We start from the raw sequence: 19,665 nt of genomic DNA, 5'->3' as shown, positions 1-19,665 counted from the left end.
AAGTCTACATTTTACCTTCATTTTTGAATGATATTTTGCTAGGTAGAGAACTCCAGGTTGACAGTTGTTTTTTTTTTCTTTCAGTGCTTTACAAATGTCACTCCACTGCCTCCTTGCTTGCATTGTTTCTGACAAGAAATCTACTGTCATCCTTATCTTTCTTTTTCTGTATATGATGACCTGCTATTCTCTGTTTGCTTTGAAGATTTTTTTCTTTATCACTGATTTTCAGCAGTGATACACCGAATATGATGTCCCTTGGTGTGATTTTCCTCATGTTTCTTGTGTTTGCAGGTTTATTGAACTTCTTGGATCCGTGGGTTTATAGTTTTCTTCAAATTTGGAAAATGTCTGCTATTATTTTTTCAAAAACTTTTTTGGTCTCTCCTTTTTTCAGGGATTCCAATTACATTAGTATTAATATTAGGCTGCCTGAAGTTGTCCCAAAGTTCACAGATACTCTTCATTTTTAAAAATTCTTTCTTCTTCATTTTATTTTGAATAGTTTCTATTGTTACCTATTCGAGTTTACTAATGTGTTTTTCTACAATGTCTAACCTGTCATTAATCACATCCAGTGCATGTTTCAGGTCACAGTGAAAATTTCATCTCTGAAAGTTTAATTTGGTGGTTTTTTTTTTTTTTTACATCTTCCATGTCTCTACTAAACTTTAAACTTTTTGTACATATGGAACACAATAATAATAACTGTTGAAGAGTCCTTATCTGATAATTCTAACATCTGTGTTGCTTTTGGATAGGTTTTGATGAACACATTTAAGTTACTTGGAAAAAATTTAATCCTTTCACATCTTGCTTTTAATATTTGTTCGTTGAAACTAGAGCAGTGTGTAGGCTAGAGATAACTATTGAGGCAAGACCCTTCTGAGTAGTCTGCTAATCCCGTCGGATGAGATGGTTCTTTCCCTGCCTCAGGTAGTGTCCTCACATGCATATGCTAATCAGTACTCTGCTGAATACTCAAGGGAGACAACTGCAGATCTCCAGAATTTTCTTTCTGTGCTGCTAAATCCAGAATTCTGCCAGGCTCTGACTGCACTGACCCACTCTGCACAATAGCCTAAAAATTCTCACAAAGCAGTAAGCTGGAGTGATCTTTGTTTCCTGTTTCTTAGAGATCACTGTTGTTTATTGTCTGATATCTAGTTTCTTATAAGCTGTTGTTTCATATATTTTGTTCTTTTTTCCTTTTTGATTGCTTTAGATAGAAGGGTAAATCCAATCCTTATTACTCCATGTTGGCTAGAAACAGAAGTCAGAAATTGACTCTTCATTCCTAAACAATATTATACTTTCTCCTTTTTAACCCTTTATAGGAATCCATAAAGAAATTTCCAGTATAGAAACCTAGTTCTGTCGTCCATTTTCAGTAAAAAAAATCAATGTGCATGTAAAAACACTGTAGACTCTTGATTAAAGCATTCATAGATGATATTAGTGGCAAAAATAAATCAAAAGGACAGATAGTTTAAGCCAGTGTTTCTATGGCTTACTGTGTTTTGGAAAAATACAGAGACTTGCACATATTTCATGAAAAACAGGTATGAGGTTAAATGACTTTAGGTAATGATGGTTTGAACAAGGTTAAACAAATTTCTTTCTCAGAGGCTTTAATGTGATAACATGCACTGTCAGTTCCCAAGAGGTATACAGTATGCAGTGTGTCCCAAACTTACTTAATTCAGAGCATCTCACAGGACTTGGTTAATAGAGCCACACTTCAGGAAACACTGTTGCTGGATGACAGCACAAGCCTAATCAAATCAGGTTTTTCCTATATATTTTATTTTCATATCCCTGTTTGGAGAAGGTAATTATGCCTTTTATTTAAAATATTGCCTTTAAAAATATGAGACAATCTAAATTGTTAGTAAATTTTGACTTAACGAAAAATGAATATTGTTCAGATTTTCAGAAATAATAAGCTATAGTATTACATAGAGCTAGCAGAGTTGACCCCACCTTCTGAAAACAACCAGTTACTAAATTCTGTGGGGTAAATGCAACCAATTATGAGTCTTTTCTTTGGTGCAAAGAGACTGAGAGTTTAGTCTTGAACTCTCATACATAATAATCATACTACTTTGGACAAATCAAATCCCATCTCAAAAGCTCAATTTCTTTAACTATAAAGTATTATAAAATATAAAGCTGAACTACATGCCTCTGTAAATTTTTTAGCTCTAAGTATGCTACTTTCCAACTTATTACATTTAATATTTATTAAACAAAAGTGTAGGTATTCTTTTAAATATAGCTTATTCAAAAATCATCAAATATGATTATTTTTGTTTGCACAGGTCCTCCCTTATAACCTAAAATATTTAAAACTTTAAATGTGAGATTCATTTTGATAAAAAGCAGATTTTTACATTACTCTACTGTCTGAAGTGTAATTATATTTTAAACATATCTATGTCTATGAAGTGGGGGGAGGAGGCTAATGGACCACAGCGTAATTAACTTGGAATACCTGAAAGCAAAGGATTATCACTGAGCCAGAAGCAAAGTAGATAAACATGCTGTGTCCTTCTAATTGCTACTTATTCTCAAAAGCAAAGTTTAGCTTTAATATCATGAGAGAACAGTATTCCAGTGGACAAGTAGAAAGATGTAACAATAATGACATCTAAAAAATGTTCTTTAAGAAATTTTAATTATTTACCTGTAATGGACCCAAGATAGAGCTGGTTGTATACATAAAAAAGAGACGAAGATAACTTAGAACATTTGCAAATGCAAAAAGCCCTTCTGCCACCAGTGTAGGATGGAATGCATCCCAATCCTTCCGATCAGCAAAATCATGAAACTAAGGTTAGGAAGAAAAAGCCAAAGGTAAATAAGCTCTCTCAATTTAGGAAAATAAAAGCAAATATTCTGACTGTTGAAAGAAAGCCATTTTAATTTTATCTTCTTATAGGGGATCTCCACTTATGTTTTATAGGGTTTTTTAAAAATAGAAATAATATTTTAATGAAATAAAAGATTATTATGTATGTGAGGCATTATCACTCTATATGAAGAGCTTTTTCCAGAAACTCTTAAATTTTAGAAAATTAAATAATTTTTTTAAATGATCATTAAGCTTTTTTATTAATGAAATGTTGGCTAGTTTTCTTAAATTCCACAACACAAACGTTAAGTACATGTGCTGTCAATTAATTCCCTATCATATTATATTAACCTACTCCTTTGACTTGGAATTCAGAGTTTTTTTTCCCCCTTTTAAATACAAAATAAAAAAGAGGGCATTATTGTACCTAGACATAGTGGTCAAATGTCCCTATTGCCTGGGATAGTTTAAGATGCTGTACCAGTTGCCCTGGCATAATTATTAATAGTGCCCCCTTTCACTCTCACAATGTCCTGATTTGGATAAAAAATTATATGGGTACTCCACTTATAGAACTAAAGAGATCAATCTGAAAAAGCAATGTCTCTCAATCCCTTTATCAAACCATTTATCTATATATGACCAGTTTTTTTTTCTTAGTAATTTCACACTCTAGACACTGAACGTACCTAACATATTCCATACTACTGATCAATTAAATAGAATTTTTTAATAAAATAGAATGATGTAAAATAATGAGCTTGCCTTTTCAATAATCTATAAGCTAATAAAAAACAGAGAATATTATATATTTTAGTTCCTTGAATGTGACACCCCAGAAGAATTCTAAACTCAGGGTTTAAACAAAGATAGTTAACACACAATTTATTACCCTTTCTGGGCTTGGGGGAGCTTAAATTCTTATGAAAGTAAATTATAAGTTATCTATAAGGGTAGAGTTTTGTCAAATTCTAAATAAAAATATATAGTTATTAGAAAAATAATAACATTTACATCACTTTTAAAGCTGTTAAAGATAATCATGATTTGAAATGTGCAAAATATTACATAACCAATTTCATTCATTATGAAATGGAATGGAATGGAAACTCTTTTTCTGGCAGATATAAAGATATCTAACACTAATCATTTTAAGTTACTTTGTTCTCATTTTAAGTATATACAGGTTAATAAGCTAAAAGAACCTACATCAGATATAAGGAATTGGCATGTAGTAGAAAGAAAATGCCTAGACAGAGCAGGATTTAAATCCAGTCTTGGTTTCTTATTGTGTGGTTTTGGACAAGTTGTTTAATATTTTTAGGCTTCATTTTTCTTATTTGCAAAATGGGAATAAGGAAATAAGGACTTCAGTCTCAAAGAATCCCAGTGTAGATAAAAAGAGATAGAGTATACCAAATGTCAACTATGGTCCCTATTATATAATAAATAACCATAATGTATAGGTAAGTAACACCCTGTAAACTACTGGAAAAATAGGAAACTACGTGCACACAGATAGGCTTAAAATGAAAACACACCAGACACTGATCTGGCTCAATCTAACTCTGAGTTACATAGCTAAATATCTTAGCTATTTCCAAAATAAACTTAATTTGTGCCTTCAATTGAATAGTAAATAGTCACCTTGTTGTGAGCAACCACTTTGAGGGCAAAGGTTGCCAAATAAAGAGAATTCATGACAAAACTGAGTTGATTACGAGATTCTTCTAAAAAGTCTTCCAACCCTTCATACCAGAGTCTTTTAATGTCTGACCAAATCATCCCTGAGAAAAGGAAGAAAAAAATCAGATAACACTTTCTTAATTCAATAATAAACTAAATACTACTTTAAGATTCAAAATATTAAATAAATAATCCTTGGGCCTTATTCAAAAGAAAAAAAAAACAAAAACATTTTAGTGAAAAGTTCTTAAAATCTGAAAGGAAATAACCTTAACTTTCACATGACTGGAAGAAAATAACCTTAAGTTTCATCTTTGGATGTGGAACAAACGTAAGAAACCAAATAAATTAATGCCAAACACACATGGGCACAAGCACACACACACGGATACACACACGGACGCATACACAGGGATACATACATACACGGAGACACACACAGATACACACATGGACATGCACGCACACACATACACACCCCCGCGCAAGGGGCTCAGTCCCTGATCCTTTTCTTTTCTCTACCTATACTTACTACTTTAATGATCTCACCCAATCTAATGGCTTTAAATATCATCTACATGGCAAAGGCTCTCAAGTTTATGTATTTAAGTTCAAATCTTTTACTTCTACAAATTTAGGTAAACCTAGTACCAGGTTTCAGCCTGTTTTGTTCTGTGAGTGCAAATGTCAAAAAAATGCAAAACCACTGCTGCTGATTGTGCATAGTGGGCATTGCACCCTCCCTTAAATCCCATTTTACTCAGAATCAAAACCAGTCTTCACAATGGCCTGCAAGGCTCCAAATTACCTATCCTCTCTGACCTCATCTCCTACTAATCTTTCCTTGTACTATTCTAGTCACGCTGGCCTCCTTGCTTCCTTGCTGTTCTTTGAACACATGATTCCTGCCTTTAGGGCCTTTATACTGGCTCTTCCTTCTGGCTGGACCCTCCTCACCCAGAGATCCATTTGACTAACTACCTCACTTTTTCATGTCTTTGCTCATCACCCTTCCTGACTACCCTATTTAAAATTGCAAACTGTTTGCAACTTTAAAATTGTCCCCCCCTCCCAATTCTCCTAACTCTGCTTTTACCTTTCTTTTGTAGTACTTATCTCTTTTCTAACACTGAATACAATTTACTTATTAGGTCTATTATTAATTGACTAACTTTCCCCCACTTTGGGTAAGCTCTTCAAGGGTAAGAATCTTTGTTTTATTTACCGATGTTTCCAAATGTCCTGAAAAGTACCTGATACAAACAGGGTCCTAAAAAATATTGCTAAATGAATAAATATACAAAAATAAAAACCAAAGCAAACAAACAGAAAAACTTTCCCTTTTTTGGCCAGAAGCTCCTCTATAACTATATATTTTTAGGAGTACCAGACCTCAGTAACATAATTCAGGATCATTTTATGGTACATTCCTTCATTAAGTCATTTTTGGGGAGAATACAGAGTAACAAAAGAATAGAGTACTGTAGCATCACACATGGGTGGAGATCAAATTAGGCCAATCAGAATCATTCTCTGGCTTATCAGTAGGCAAAATTATTCCCCTGGGAAACACAAGAAACATTCTTGAAGATCTCTGTTCAAAACATCTTAATTATGCAGTACCCATATTTTATACGAAAAAAAGTGTTTAAAACATTTGCAGATTTGACAGGAAAAACATTTTTAACAATTCCACCTCAGTATGTTTTTACTCAAAATGAATAGATGAAAACTGTCTAAAAATGTTAAATGAAATAGTCTAGCAGGTAACATTTTATTAACTCAAATACTGTTTTATTTGGGGAAGGAGTAGGGATGAAAGCTTTCTGATGTTTCTCATGTTCAACCTTCACCTACCACTCAGAGCTGTGGAGCAGAAACATATTAAACAAATCCTCCATGACCATACTTTCTTGAAGACTCAAAATTATTGTCTAATCCTAGATCCTGATGTGTGCAAATCCTTATTTATGAAACATCTTCAAACAAAAACCCTTATATTTAAACTTTAGATACACTCCTGTTAATATTTAAAACATCAAACTAAGAAAGATGTTTACAGAAATGTGTTTATTTCTGTGAAATGCAATATTTTACCTAAAAGAAACTCTTAACAAAAACTTACAACATGAATTGGAGAAAACTGTTGATCAAAAAAGACAGACATGAAAGTACAGTGAAGACCAATTGGTTAGTTTCCCAGCTCCTCTGCAATACCCCCACAAAAATGAAGCTAATACACTTGATGTATTGCATGTTTCCAAGCTGGATCAAAAACAACAAAGTAAGTTGAAACTAATCCAAGCAATACAAACACTACATAACCAACATTCTATGTTTTAGGGTCTATTTTTTTTAGAATTAATGTTAATAGTAACATTAGAAGGCAGCAATGTCAGCCATCTTGGGATTTCTCAAGGGCTTGATCTTAGGTCCTCTCTTTTTCTCAATTTATCTTTCTCCTTGTGTCTCACCTATGCCTATAGTTTCATATACCACCTATTTTCAGATATGCATACCTTTCTAACTCAAGTTCCAGACCAACTGTCTGCTTGACATCCCTTTTAAATATCTCAAAGGCTTTTCAAACTCAACATATCCAAAACTGTACTCAGGATCTACCTCTCAACACACAAATCCCCAAGCCTAGTACTTTTCCAAAAGACCAATATTGCTTAATAATCTCCCTTTCCTTCACTTCTCATATACTATGTATTTCAGTGTCCTACTGACCTTACATGATAAATATCTCTGAAGTCTGTTCCCTTCTCTCTTTCTCTATCACAATCACCCTAAGTCCAAGGTGCCATCAGCTCTCATCTGGATTAGTGCAACAGCATCGATATTAGTCTCCCTCCATCTACTCCTGCCACAGCACTATCCTCCCAGCTCATCCTCCACACTGTAGATAGAATGATCTTTTCGAAAGGCAAAACTGATCATGTCACTTGCCTACTTCAGGTAGGCAATGGTTTCCCCTTGTTCTTAATATATACTTAACCTGACCTACAAGGCCATGCATGGTCTGGTACAATATGTTTCTATAGCTTCATCTTGAATCAAGCTCTCCTGGTTCTCCCTGCTCCAGTAATGTTAGCCTTTACTCAGACCCTTCTTTGTACCATTCTCTCTCTTGCCACTGAGCTTCTGAATGTGCTTTTATCTCAGCCTAGAGTAGTTTCCTCTCCCAATTCTCTCAGTTGACATCTATTTATCTTTTAGATCTTAGCTCACTTATTACTTCTTCAAAGTGTCTTTCCCAACCTCCCTGACTAGGGCAAATGCCCCTATAATATGCTTACTCTTCTAACACTATGACCTTTAACCAATAGCACTTAATCCATTTTTGAGTTTTCATTTTTCCGTATGATTCTCAAGTCAAGTTTTTGATGGTTTTATTTGGCTTTTATTAGATCATAAGCTCCGAGTGTATGGGTCATATCTGCTTTTGCCTGTGCTTAGACAAAGTAGGTACATGACATTTAAAAAATACATTTCTATAATAGCCATTCTATTATGTTTAATAGCAAAAATTAAGGAAAAGGATACCATTAATATTCTGTGCATTCCTCAACAAATTATTCTCTTTTTACCTACCTTGCTTTTTATAACCTAACCTTACTTTTTTCTGAAAAGCTAATGAAAGCAAACAAAACAAATATACAAACATTGGTCACGATGAGTTAAAAAGTCATGTGTTCATGGCTTGAAATAGTAAGTTGAACCAAGCAATGACTTTAGGCAAGCAAGCAAAATACTCCTCCATGCTCACTTAGAGCAGGTTTGGATCTATATAATGAAAAGAAGCCCAGAGTGACCTAATTACATAAAAGGCTTAAGAAGATTTCTTTGGCAAGGCTTATTCAGATCAAACTGTTTCAAAGCAGAAACTGTGCTGAGGAAAGTAAGATACTTCCAGGAATTTTACTGGCTTAATGCACATGCATTCTTCTAGTGAAGTAGAATATGGTTAGAAAATTAATCATATTATGCGTGTAAGAGGGTACCCATGTATATATACATGTAATATCATTGAAAACAGCGTCATATAAAAGGGAAGAGCTATAGTTTTACCATTATTATGAAAATCGGGGACAGCAGTAATATTTATGCTATTCAAAGAGTGGTATGACTATTTTAGTTTGGTGAGTTTTTTCTCATTGCTAAGACATATAAACTTTAATTTGATTCTTATACAGACTGGGGTAAACTGAATCTAACAAAACACAGAAAATATTCTTTCTTACTACTAAACAATAGGTTATAGATAAATGTTATAAAATTTCATCTGTTTAAGACTAAGGAATATATAACAATCAGAAATAGTTTAAATGAATATAGGGAAAGTGCTCCTTAGCGATTCTCTTCAAACTAATGTGTAAAATTCTTCCAGGAATTTTTTAACTACTCAACTAGCAATACAAACATATTTCACATTGAAAGAGTCCCACAATCCAATATAAAACCATATATGGTAAAGTTAAAATTATTTCCTAAATTAAAAGATTAAATTTTAGATAAGAGCAAAACTACAGGAAATAAAAATATTAACAAGAAGGAATTATTTAATTTTCTTTAACCTAGTTTAGATGTGTATTATTTTTACTTTATCTACCTAATTTTAAACATTAATGCATCATAGATTAAATACTGTTAAAAGCAAAACTCTAATTATAATCTAGTTACCTGAAATTAACTGATTTTCAAATAAACATTCTAAAATATAAAAAGTATTTGTATAGTTACGGAACTAAAATTGAACATTGTGAAATAACTTATCAAAGTATTAAATAATTGAAACAATCAGGAATGTATTAATCAAAAGATAAATACACTCAATACTCTGTGCCATAGATAAGACTAAATTTTATTACCCTTTTAATCTATAGCAAATAGTAGATGGACAGATGGGAAGTGCTGAGGTTAAAAACAAGGTGGAAGATACAGAGGGAAATAAAGAAAATATCTTTAAAATACCATAAACAGATAATGTGATTCTACCTCAACTCTCCACATGCACCCTGACACACAGAGGGCAAGATGAGTAAAAATTGTAGAAGATGATTTAAGATATTTATTATACAGTGTAATACTTATAAAAATAATTTTCAGAAATAAAATGTCTTATACTTTTTGAAAAACTATCATTTCTAAAGAGATCTGGCTATCACTACAAAGAAATGATTTATGGAATGAGTCACCAGGGACTCCTTTAAATCTAAATTTAAATAATGTTTCCAAAATAGAGATAAAGCAAGATATGTCTGCAAAAGTTCATAGGTTCCAGGCCGGGCACGGTGGCTCATGCCTGTAATCCAAGCACTTTGGGAGGCTGAGGCGGGAGGATCACGAGGTCAGGAGTTCGAGACCAGCCTGGCCAACGTAGTGAAACCCCATCTCTACTAAAAATACAAAAATTAGCCAGGTGTGGTGGCACGCACCTGTAATCCCAGCTACTGGGAGGCTAAGGCAGGAGAATCGTTTGAACCGCGGAGGCTGCAGTAAGCCAAGACCGCGCCATTGCACTCCAGCCTGGGCGACAGAGCGAGACTCTGTCTCAAACAAAGCAAAACAAAACAAAACAAAAACCAAAAAGATCATAGGTTCTTAAAAGGAAAACTAATGTTATAAATGAAATAGAATAGTTAACTTTTAAAATGCAGAACAGTATAAAATAGATTGTTTCAAAATACCTAAGAAAACTTCATATTCTTACACCAAAAAAGCATTCATGTGTTAAAGCTGATTTTCTGTTTTACAATCATGAATAATTGTAGAGTCTGAGAATAAATAATTTTAAAATTCCATGTATTTAAGAAATATTAAATAAGAGATATGCTTCCTTATCATCAAGTTCAGGAACATTTATCTTTACAGACATGTTAGTTAAGTCTTCAGTGATCATGGAAGTGTTCAAATTCTTGTGGTGTGAACAGTGTAAAATTGCAAATTGAACCCAATATTCACAATGCCATCAATCAAGAAGGAATTAGTGGGCTAAATAAAGACAAAACCTTTCAAACTAACTTGATACTTACCAATAATCCACAGAATAAGAAGATAGTCTATTCTTTCAAGGGCTGGCCCCATTGTGTTTTTCTTATCCTCATTGTAGACAAGAGAGTATAGATTAAGCAAAAGCAGGAATGTGAAATATGATGCTCCATGAATGATAAATTTCATAAAAGGTGTGTGAATGATTCTGCCAAACTGAGATTTGGGAGCTATCAAATAACAAAGTGACAAAACTGGCCAAAAGATGCCTACTGTCAAAACAGTCATTATCTTCTTACAGGTGGGCTTGCGTCGGTAACCTGACATCTGTCCAAACCAAACAGTGTTCAGGAACTGCTGGCAGTTAGACTGGGAGACAAACTGAAAAGGACATACACACACATTAAAAAGAAAAAAAGTAAAAGGAAACCTTCAAATACTGATTGGTTGATATTCAAAATTTACTGAATAAGAGTTTAAAAATCAGTTCTATACATTCAACATAGTTTTGTTTTTTCCCTTTTTCTAACAAGAAAAGCATGTAGAGGTTAAGAGGATAGACTATGGAGCCAGATTACCTAGATTCAAATCTGGGCTCTGCTACTTGGTAAATGACCTTTACCAAGTTTTTAAATTTCTCTAAGCCTCAACTTCCCCATCTGTAAAATGGGAATAATAATAGTATCTACCAATAAAGTTGTGAAGATTAAAGGTAAAGCCCTTAGAATAGTGCCTGGTTCATAGCATGCACTCTATAAGTATTAACTATTATTATTAGCTTACTTAGCCATTTTTTCATATTTAATATATAAAAACTCATAATAATATTTATGAAATTTCAAAGTTAGCCTGCACAATCCATAGAAAAAGATACCACTAACTAATGTTGGACATCTTCAGTCTAGAGAAACTATTGATTTTAGTTACAAGAAGCCAAGAAGTCAAGATAGCAAAAACAATAAAAAGCTAAATATTAGACCTATTCTTGCTCCAAGAAAGCACTGCGGATTTCTTAAAAGGTATTAAAGACACTCTTAAGCCTGATTAAAACTGAATTTCATGTGAGAAGAAAAGGAAAAATATTCCTAAATATGAGAAAAATTTTAGTTCAGGTACAGAAACTAATTTACCAAAGTTTACAAATCTTCATAGTTGACAAATTTCATAGGCAATATTTTTCCAATATAATGCTCATGTTGTGAAGTATAACTTAAGGGTCCTGATAAGTCTATATATACTTATGTGATCAGGTTTGAAATTATTATAAAATTATATTATTCAGGTAATCCACAATAATATATGGTCAACCTTCTGTTTTAAAATGATTTATCCCAAAACAGAATATAACTTGTAGAATTAACACTGTAGTGTAAAAAAGAATTGGACAGAGTTTTGTTGTTTATTGTGCTTTCAAGAAAATTTCTAATATACTATAGAGTTGGCCCTCTGTATCTGTGTGTCCTACATCTGTGGATTAAACCAACCATGGATCAACAATATTTGGAAGAAAAAATCCACAAAGTTCCAAATAAGCAAAACTTGAATATTCTTCACGGCAAGTACTATGTTGAATTCACATGAATGAAATGATGTGTAGGCACTGTATTAGGTGTTATAAGTAATTGAAAGATACTTTAAAGTATATGGGAAGATGTGTGTATGTTATATGCAAATACTTATTTTTGGCAATACTTCATTCTTTACTCTTCTGCTCAGATTCCAATGTTCTTGGGAAATCTTAATTTGTCCCTCAAGGTGAAATGCCTGGGAGAGAAACAGCTTTTCCTCTCACCAATGACCAGGTTTAGTAAATCTCAAATTTAGTAGTTTCACCTTTTCTCCAAATATCAAAGCAATCTCAGGACTGATTACTGTCCTTGCTATTCCTCTATACAATGATGATTTAATTCGCAGTAATGTTAACTATGTATTTGGAATAAAAAGTTTAACTAGAAATGTTCTAAGTCTGCAGTGAAAGATGGACACGCTTTCTTCCTATCATCAAGAGGTGGGGAAGGGGGAGGTCAAAATTTCCTACTCTTCAATTCAACAGGCTTGTGATTGATTTAACTAGTAGATTCTAACAGAGGTGATGCTATGTGACTTCTGAAGGTAGGTCCTAAAAGGCCATGCATCTTCCACCTTGCTCACTGGAACACCTGCTCTTGGAGCCATGAACTGCTATGTAAAAAGCCACTCTGAAGCCACCATGCTGTGAGGAAGCCCAGGCTGCACACAGAGGTCACATGTACGCACCCCAGCCAGCCCGCATAGGCTTCTCAGACCACATCCTCAAAGTCTGCCCACTGTGATGGCCATGCCTCTCCTTGGTTCCTGTTGTGAGTTCTGAGGAGCCCCACCTTCTGTGGACTCACCCATCTGAGCACCCTGTTCCTGAGGCCTCAGCTGCTGCTTAGACACCAGACATGTGAGTGGAGAAGCCTCCAGCTGATTATAGCCCTGTCATTTATCTCCAGATGAGTTCCCAGACACGGAGAAGCAGAGAAAAAATCATGATTGCCATGCCCTTTCCTAATTCCTGACCTAAGAATCCAACAGCATAATAAAATGATTATGAAATTATTATAAAGTAACTATGAAGTGTTTTATGCCACTAAGTTTCAGGGTAGTTTGTTATTCAAGATTGATAACCTAGACAAAGCTTACCAACTGTTTGAGAAAATATCTTCCCCATTGATCGTATTTAGAAATCTAGTTTTAAAAACTATTTTACATTTTCATTCATCTTTAAAATCGCAAAATATCTTCCTTTCAAGTAACAAATATTACTATTACTGCTTGTCTTTTCTTTCATCTTCTTTAGAACGGTACATTTGGTTCCATTTTGACTCCACTCTGTGAGTCCTTCAGGGATATAACTATCATTAGAAAATTACCTCAAGATTTTTTTTCCTAAACAGGATAATTTTAGTTCTTTACGCCTTTCTTGGAAGTTCTTTTTTTAAATCACTTTAATTGATTTTATACCTTGTAATCCCCTTATTCTATCATTTTCTAGGACTTCATGTCCCTTTTAGGTTGTGGAACACAGAAGCAAATATATTAACCAGTAAACATCCTCCATCAATTCCTCCATCAGTTTCCTAATAACTTTGTGAGGCTCAAATTTTTAACCAAGGTAAGAAAAAATTCTGCCCTTAGCACCAAAGGTCCTGTATCTGGCCTTCTATCATTATATATTTCAGGCCCTATTTTTGTAATAATATAAATTTGATAAGCAAGTTTTATTTAAACATCTATGTTAATAATGAAAATAGTCTTAGAAGTAATACCTAATAAATACCATTTACCAACATCCCATACTATCAATTAGATATTATTATTATCTACATATGAATATCACTGTTTGGTTAATTATCTCAAAAATGAAATTTAAAATGCATATTTTCCTGATTCAAGTTCCTGGATCATGTGTATATGTATGCATGGGGAGTAGAAATGGGCATTTCTCTTAATAGAAAGGGATGATGCCAGAAAAGTCAGATTCAACTTAGTTATCATATCATGTACCTCTCCACTTTTGAGTTTCACAATGAATTATAAATAAGAGGAATCAGGAAATATAATATCTGATACTTTATCTTTAAATAGAAATCACTATTACTATAGAAGGGGCTATTTATAACCAGATCAATGAAAACCAACCTGTGACAGACAAAACACAAGATGGAAACTTCACTATAAAGTTTGTACCTACTACAAAGGATCTTACCTGTGTAGCAACTATTTAGCAAAAACATTAAATCAACATCCATGTTACAATTATAATCAATATTACTAAAAATAATAAAAACTACCATTTATTGCATACTTGCTTAATGCTAATACTTACTGTGCTAAACCCTTTTAGTATATATTCTTAATTATTAAAACAAAAGCTCAAACAGATCCAATAACTATCCCAAGACACACAATTTTTAGGAAGCAGAACTAGGATCTCAACCCAGATGAGTTGCTCCAAAGCCTTTGCCCTGAGCCACTAGACTACTGTAGAGAAAATAATTTAAATATATTACAGAAAGCCTCATACCTCTTTTTGGTTATATTTGATAGCAAGTTTTAGACGACTTAAATTCATTCTTTCTTCTAATAATCCCCGTTTGTCAAGAGGCTCGTCACTAGATGTATGGTTTAGAATAACTTCCAATTCACGAGAATTCCGGGCTTGCGCAAGTAAATCCTTAGCAAACATTTTACATTGCCGGGCTAGTTCCTCATAATCATTCCTACAAAATGCAGCATTCTATTATCAGAAACGTTGTTTCCATCTTCTAATTAAGCTATATTCACTAAAAACGTTTTTACTCAGCAACATTTTAATTCTGACAGTGTTACACAAAATCTGAAGTCATTTTCTGTGGATAATCAAAGGAAACTACTGGTGCACGAATTTTCCACAGCTTTGGGGAAAACCATAACACAATTACATTCCCTGTGTTCATACTAATAATCTTAGATGAGCACAGTGTTCATTTATATATACTGATGTTATTCCTAAAAATTCTAATAATATTTGTCAACCAGTTCTTCACTTAACTCATTTTCCCTTATTCTCTGTAAGCTTGGCTAAAACTTCCTTTTATATTACTCACCTTAACAATAGACATAATATCTTAATGCTATCCAATCATTATCATAAAATTTTTAACTAGAGCTTTTTCAATAGTCATCTACAATATGTTTGTTACTTCTAATATTAAGATAGCATTTTGATTCATATTTAAAGTGCTCATTTGAGTGAAATTCAAATTAGAAAGAAAGATATTAAAATGTGCCTAACAAAAACCTCTCTTTCAGAATCCCTATTCCTTGAATCTTGGGTTTGAACTGCTTATTAAAGGCAGGCCTAAACTAATTTGTGAGAAATGAAGCAGTTTTAGTATATAATTCTTTTAAAAAATATCAATTACGGCTGGGTGCGGTGGCTCACGCCTGTAATGCCAGCACTTTGGGAGGCCAAGGCGGGTGATCACCTGAGGTCAGGAGTTCAAGACCAGCCTGGCCAACATGGCAAAACCCTGTCTCTACTAAAAAATACAAAAATTAGTCAGGCGTGGTGGCAGGTGCCTGTAATCCCAGCTACTCAGGAGGCTGAGGCAGGGAGAATTACTTGAACCCAGGAGGGGAGGTTGCAGTGAGCCGAAATGGTGCCACTGCACTTCAGCCTGGGTCTCCAAAAAAAAAAAAAAAAAAAAAAAATTACATTAACTTTATGTCTAAGCTTAATCATAACTTAACAATAAAGTCAGAAATAAATAATTATGAGTCATGGTCTTGAGGATGGGCTTCAGAAAATAATGTTTTTATTCAGTTTTTTCCCAAACAGAAAGGAAGGAGAAACAGGAAGATTTCCCACTGGTTAGTCTTTCTATATAATGGGGCTTTCCATGAACTGGCTATATAAAAATCATAACTTAAGAATAAAAACTTCTTTGCCTTAATTTCTCTCATCATTCTTTATACATTCTATGTAGTTAAAACTCCTGAGAATAAGTAATTGGATTTATTTAACAAATGTGGCACTCCCTGCTTCTTGATTTAGGAATCTAACTGCAGATTGGAATGTTTATCAGAAGTATATATTATTACAAAAATATTCCATCTTTGGATAAACATTTGATGGACTACGAGATTCAAAAGTGAAATTTATACATCTTATTAATCTAATTCATTTCTAATAGATTACTGAAGACAAATAAGTGGCCTTATAGTTTACATGGAAATACAGAAAACCAGAAGCAAGGAGTCCTATATTCTAGTTATAACTTTGCTCCTACTTTTAGTTTTAACTCTATTCCTAATTAGATGCTGCTATTAGTAAAAATCTAGCCTTTATAAATCTCTTCCCCTGTCTACAAAACACTAGATTGAAGTAAATGGGTTCTATGATCACTTCCAAATCTAACTTTATTATTTTATGATTATATAATCATAGCAGTTTCTTCAAATCCTGTTTGAAAGGAGTTGAGTAAGTTTTATTTTATATAACTCAGACTCAAATTATGAGGTTACAATAGGAAGTTTTTCATATTTAAACAGAATAATTTAACAGCCTCATGTGCTAATAAAGTTAAAAGTAGCAACAAGTTACATTTGAACCATGTTTTGTGTGTTCATCAAAGTAAAGTACATACTTTATGTCATATCAAGTTTAAACAAAATTTAAATTATCCAAGTTACAAGACAGTAGTTCCAAACTTGAAAACATAAACAGGTCTTTTTTCAGTTTCTGGAACTCAGGTCTATGAAGAACACATTAAGTACTGCTGTTAAAGCTAAAGAAAACTCCAAGTTTCTTACTGCCCTTCCAGGAAGTAGAAGTTTGCACTTTCCCAATTTTGTCAAGTCACTGAAAGAGTGTCACACAAGACATGGGGTTCTAATAGCAGCTGTATAGGAAAGAAAAGGTAGGAATAGTTATAGATCTCCAGTAGAAACCTTGCAACAGGGGCTAGTGAAAAATCGTAATCAATTCCTCCTTCATTAGAGGGCAACAGGGATACTTTTCCATAAAGGAAAATCTCAACGCTTTCTCTCAACTCTACTATTAATAAAAGTAGTTTTCTAAGGATTTTTTTAAAACAATGTTTAAATTAGTAGTTTCATAGGCTGCTATTACAAAGTCTTTTTTTTTTTCAACTTACCCCCCTAAAGGAAAATAATAGGAGTGCTTCTTTGGTATGCCAAGTGCCAAAATTACATTTAATCTTCATTTCAGAAGAGAACTCAGACTGGGTGTTCATCCCTCTTAATTAGTTGTATTTTATTTTTATGTTTACATGTATTACATATATTATTTCTCTTACCAGAAAATCTGAGCAAGTAGTGAAAAGGGACTATGTCTGTGTGTGGAATGTCCTTGACATACAGAAAGCATTCCATGTGCTTTTGAAAGATCTGAAGGATCATTACTCAAGGATGATTATAGAGTCAGAGAATGAGGAGATATGTGAGAGAGAGAGAACAACTACAAATAAATTTGCTCCTGCTTTAGGCTATAACTCCTACTGTATTTCATACTGCTCTACCATGCCTTTGGTTAGGTTGAAAAGTGGGGACGAGATTAAGGGTGTTTATAGGGTGGCAGAGGGCAGATGGGGAAGGAATGACTTAAGTAGCACCAGGGTCTGTTCCTTTGAGGGAGAGCAGGGGTCTGTTGCCAAGTAAGTGGCAACAAGGTGTAGTGTTCTTGGATCAAATGTAAATATATACAAATTATAATTTGGGTAATGAAGAAACTGAGGTTGAAGATTTGAAACAAAATACATTATATAATTTGCATTCATTCCCACCTGAATTCCACCTCCACAAGACTTAGTTCTTTTAAATCAGCACTAAGTTCAAATGCTCTCAGAATTGGATCTTCCTCTGTTAACATTATTAGAGCTGGACTGGCCAAACATCGATATATATCAAGACGAAACCTGTGATAAAATTGGATTCCATAATGTAAAATAAACTTATACACATATAATTAGTATTTTAATCTATAATTTTCATAAATGTATACTTAAAATATTATAAAATTAAAAGAAAAACTACAGATATATTTATTACAAGATAACCTCCATAAAAAGACTTAAAACAAAGATTTTGAGATATAAAAATTGAAAAACCTTGCTATCTACTGCTTTTTAGAAAATTGTTTTACTGTCTCTTTTCATAGATTCAAAATGCCTTTGGTATAATATAAAGATTTTTGTTTAATCCAATTTAATTAAATTCATATTTCTGGACCAACTTTTTTTTAACTTAGAAGACAGGGTCTCGCTCTGTCACCCAGGCCAGAGTGCAGTGGAGTGATCACAGCTTGCCTTAGTCTCGAACACCTGGGCCAAGGGATCCTCCCACTTCAGCCTTGTGATTACAGGTGCATGCCACTACACCAGGCTAATTTTTAAAATTTTTATAGAGACAGGGTAATGCTATGTTGCCCAGGCTAGTCTCAAGCTCCTGGCCTCAAGTTATCCTCCCATCTTGGCCTCCCAAAGTGCTGGGATTACAGGTGTGAGCCACTGTGCCTGGTTTGAACCCAACATAATTTTAAATAAAATATGCTAATAACATAAATTTTTAATATGATGTGGATTTGATGACTAATACTTTTTTCTTTCTCTCTCAGTAATAAAAATACTGTTTTTTTTTTTTGAGATGGAGTCTCACTCTGTCACTAGACTGGAGTGCAATGGCACGATCTCGGCTCACCGCAACCTCCAACTCTCTGGTTCAAGCGATTCTCCTGCCTCAGCCTCCCAAGTAGCTGGGATTACAGGCATGTGCCACCACGCCCGGCTAATTTTTGTATTTTTAGTAGAGATGGGGTTTCACCATGTTGGCCAGGATGGTCTTGATCTCCTGACCTTGCGATCCACCCACCTCGGCCTCCCAAAGTGCTGGGATTACAGGCGTGAGCCACCGCGCCCAGACCATAAAAATACTTTAATATGCTCAATATATATAATACATGGTTTATTCGTTCAGGTTATGAGTTTGAAAGATGTTTCAAATCTTAAGAGTGAAATCATTTACTTATGCAGAGTCTCTAATGGAAAAGCACTCCCTTTGCCGTCTATAAATTAATATTCAAATTTCCATACCTAAATAGAAAACAAACCAGAAAAATTTTGCTATAGTCCATTTATTAATATAATTCTTAATTTACAAATTTGGTAGATATTATATAATATTCTTTTAATATAAATTTAAATACATGCTTATTATAAAACATAAGGTAAGCAATTTGGAAACATGATACTCCCTCATCCTTGTCCTCCCATCACCTCCCAACTGCAATCCTCAAAACTCGTCATTTTACAGAGAATTGTGCATGTCCCTGTCCCTGATATTTTCTACTCACACACGAACATAATCAGACATAATAAAGGAACAGCTTGCTTTTTAAAAAATGTAACATATCATGAATCTCTTTCTATGTTACCATATACAGATTCATCTCATACAACTGGATGGAGGTCTATAAGCTCTCCATTAATGAACATTTAGGTGGCTTCTAAATTTTTTCTGCTATAAAAAATGCAGCAATGAATATTCTTCAGTTTGCATATCTTTTGTGCACTTTCAATTTCTGGGGAATATGGCATTTGTATTTT

General features: G+C 33.7%; 1 protein-coding gene across 8 annotated transcripts in view; it reads right to left on the bottom strand.

The window, feature by feature from the left end:
- Positions 1 to 19,665, bottom strand: part of TRPC1 (transient receptor potential cation channel subfamily C member 1) — an 82,603-nt gene that overhangs the window by 12,000 nt on the left and 50,938 nt on the right. For 4 of the 8 annotated variants that reach the window (XM_002814130.6, XM_009239380.4, XM_054552798.2 and 1 more), the window contains 5 exons: positions 17,848 to 17,979; positions 14,586 to 14,781; positions 10,579 to 10,915; positions 4,502 to 4,641; positions 2,687 to 2,830 (listed from right to left, as the gene is read on the bottom strand). In XM_002814130.6, coding sequence (XP_002814176.1) covers positions 2,687 to 2,830; positions 4,502 to 4,641; positions 10,579 to 10,915; positions 14,586 to 14,781; positions 17,848 to 17,979 — 949 coding nt within the window. The remainder of the gene's footprint in view (positions 1 to 2,686; positions 2,831 to 4,501; positions 4,642 to 10,578; positions 10,916 to 14,585; positions 14,782 to 17,847; positions 17,980 to 19,665) is intronic. The other 4 variants (XM_024245261.3, XM_054552799.2, XM_054552800.2 and 1 more) reach the window with 1 other exon arrangement.

Source organism: Pongo abelii, chromosome 2 (genome assembly GCF_028885655.2).
Source record: "Pongo abelii isolate AG06213 chromosome 2, NHGRI_mPonAbe1-v2.0_pri, whole genome shotgun sequence".
Taxonomy (NCBI): domain Eukaryota; kingdom Metazoa; phylum Chordata; class Mammalia; order Primates; family Hominidae; genus Pongo; species Pongo abelii.
This window is presented reverse-complemented; position numbering and strand designations above follow the sequence as displayed.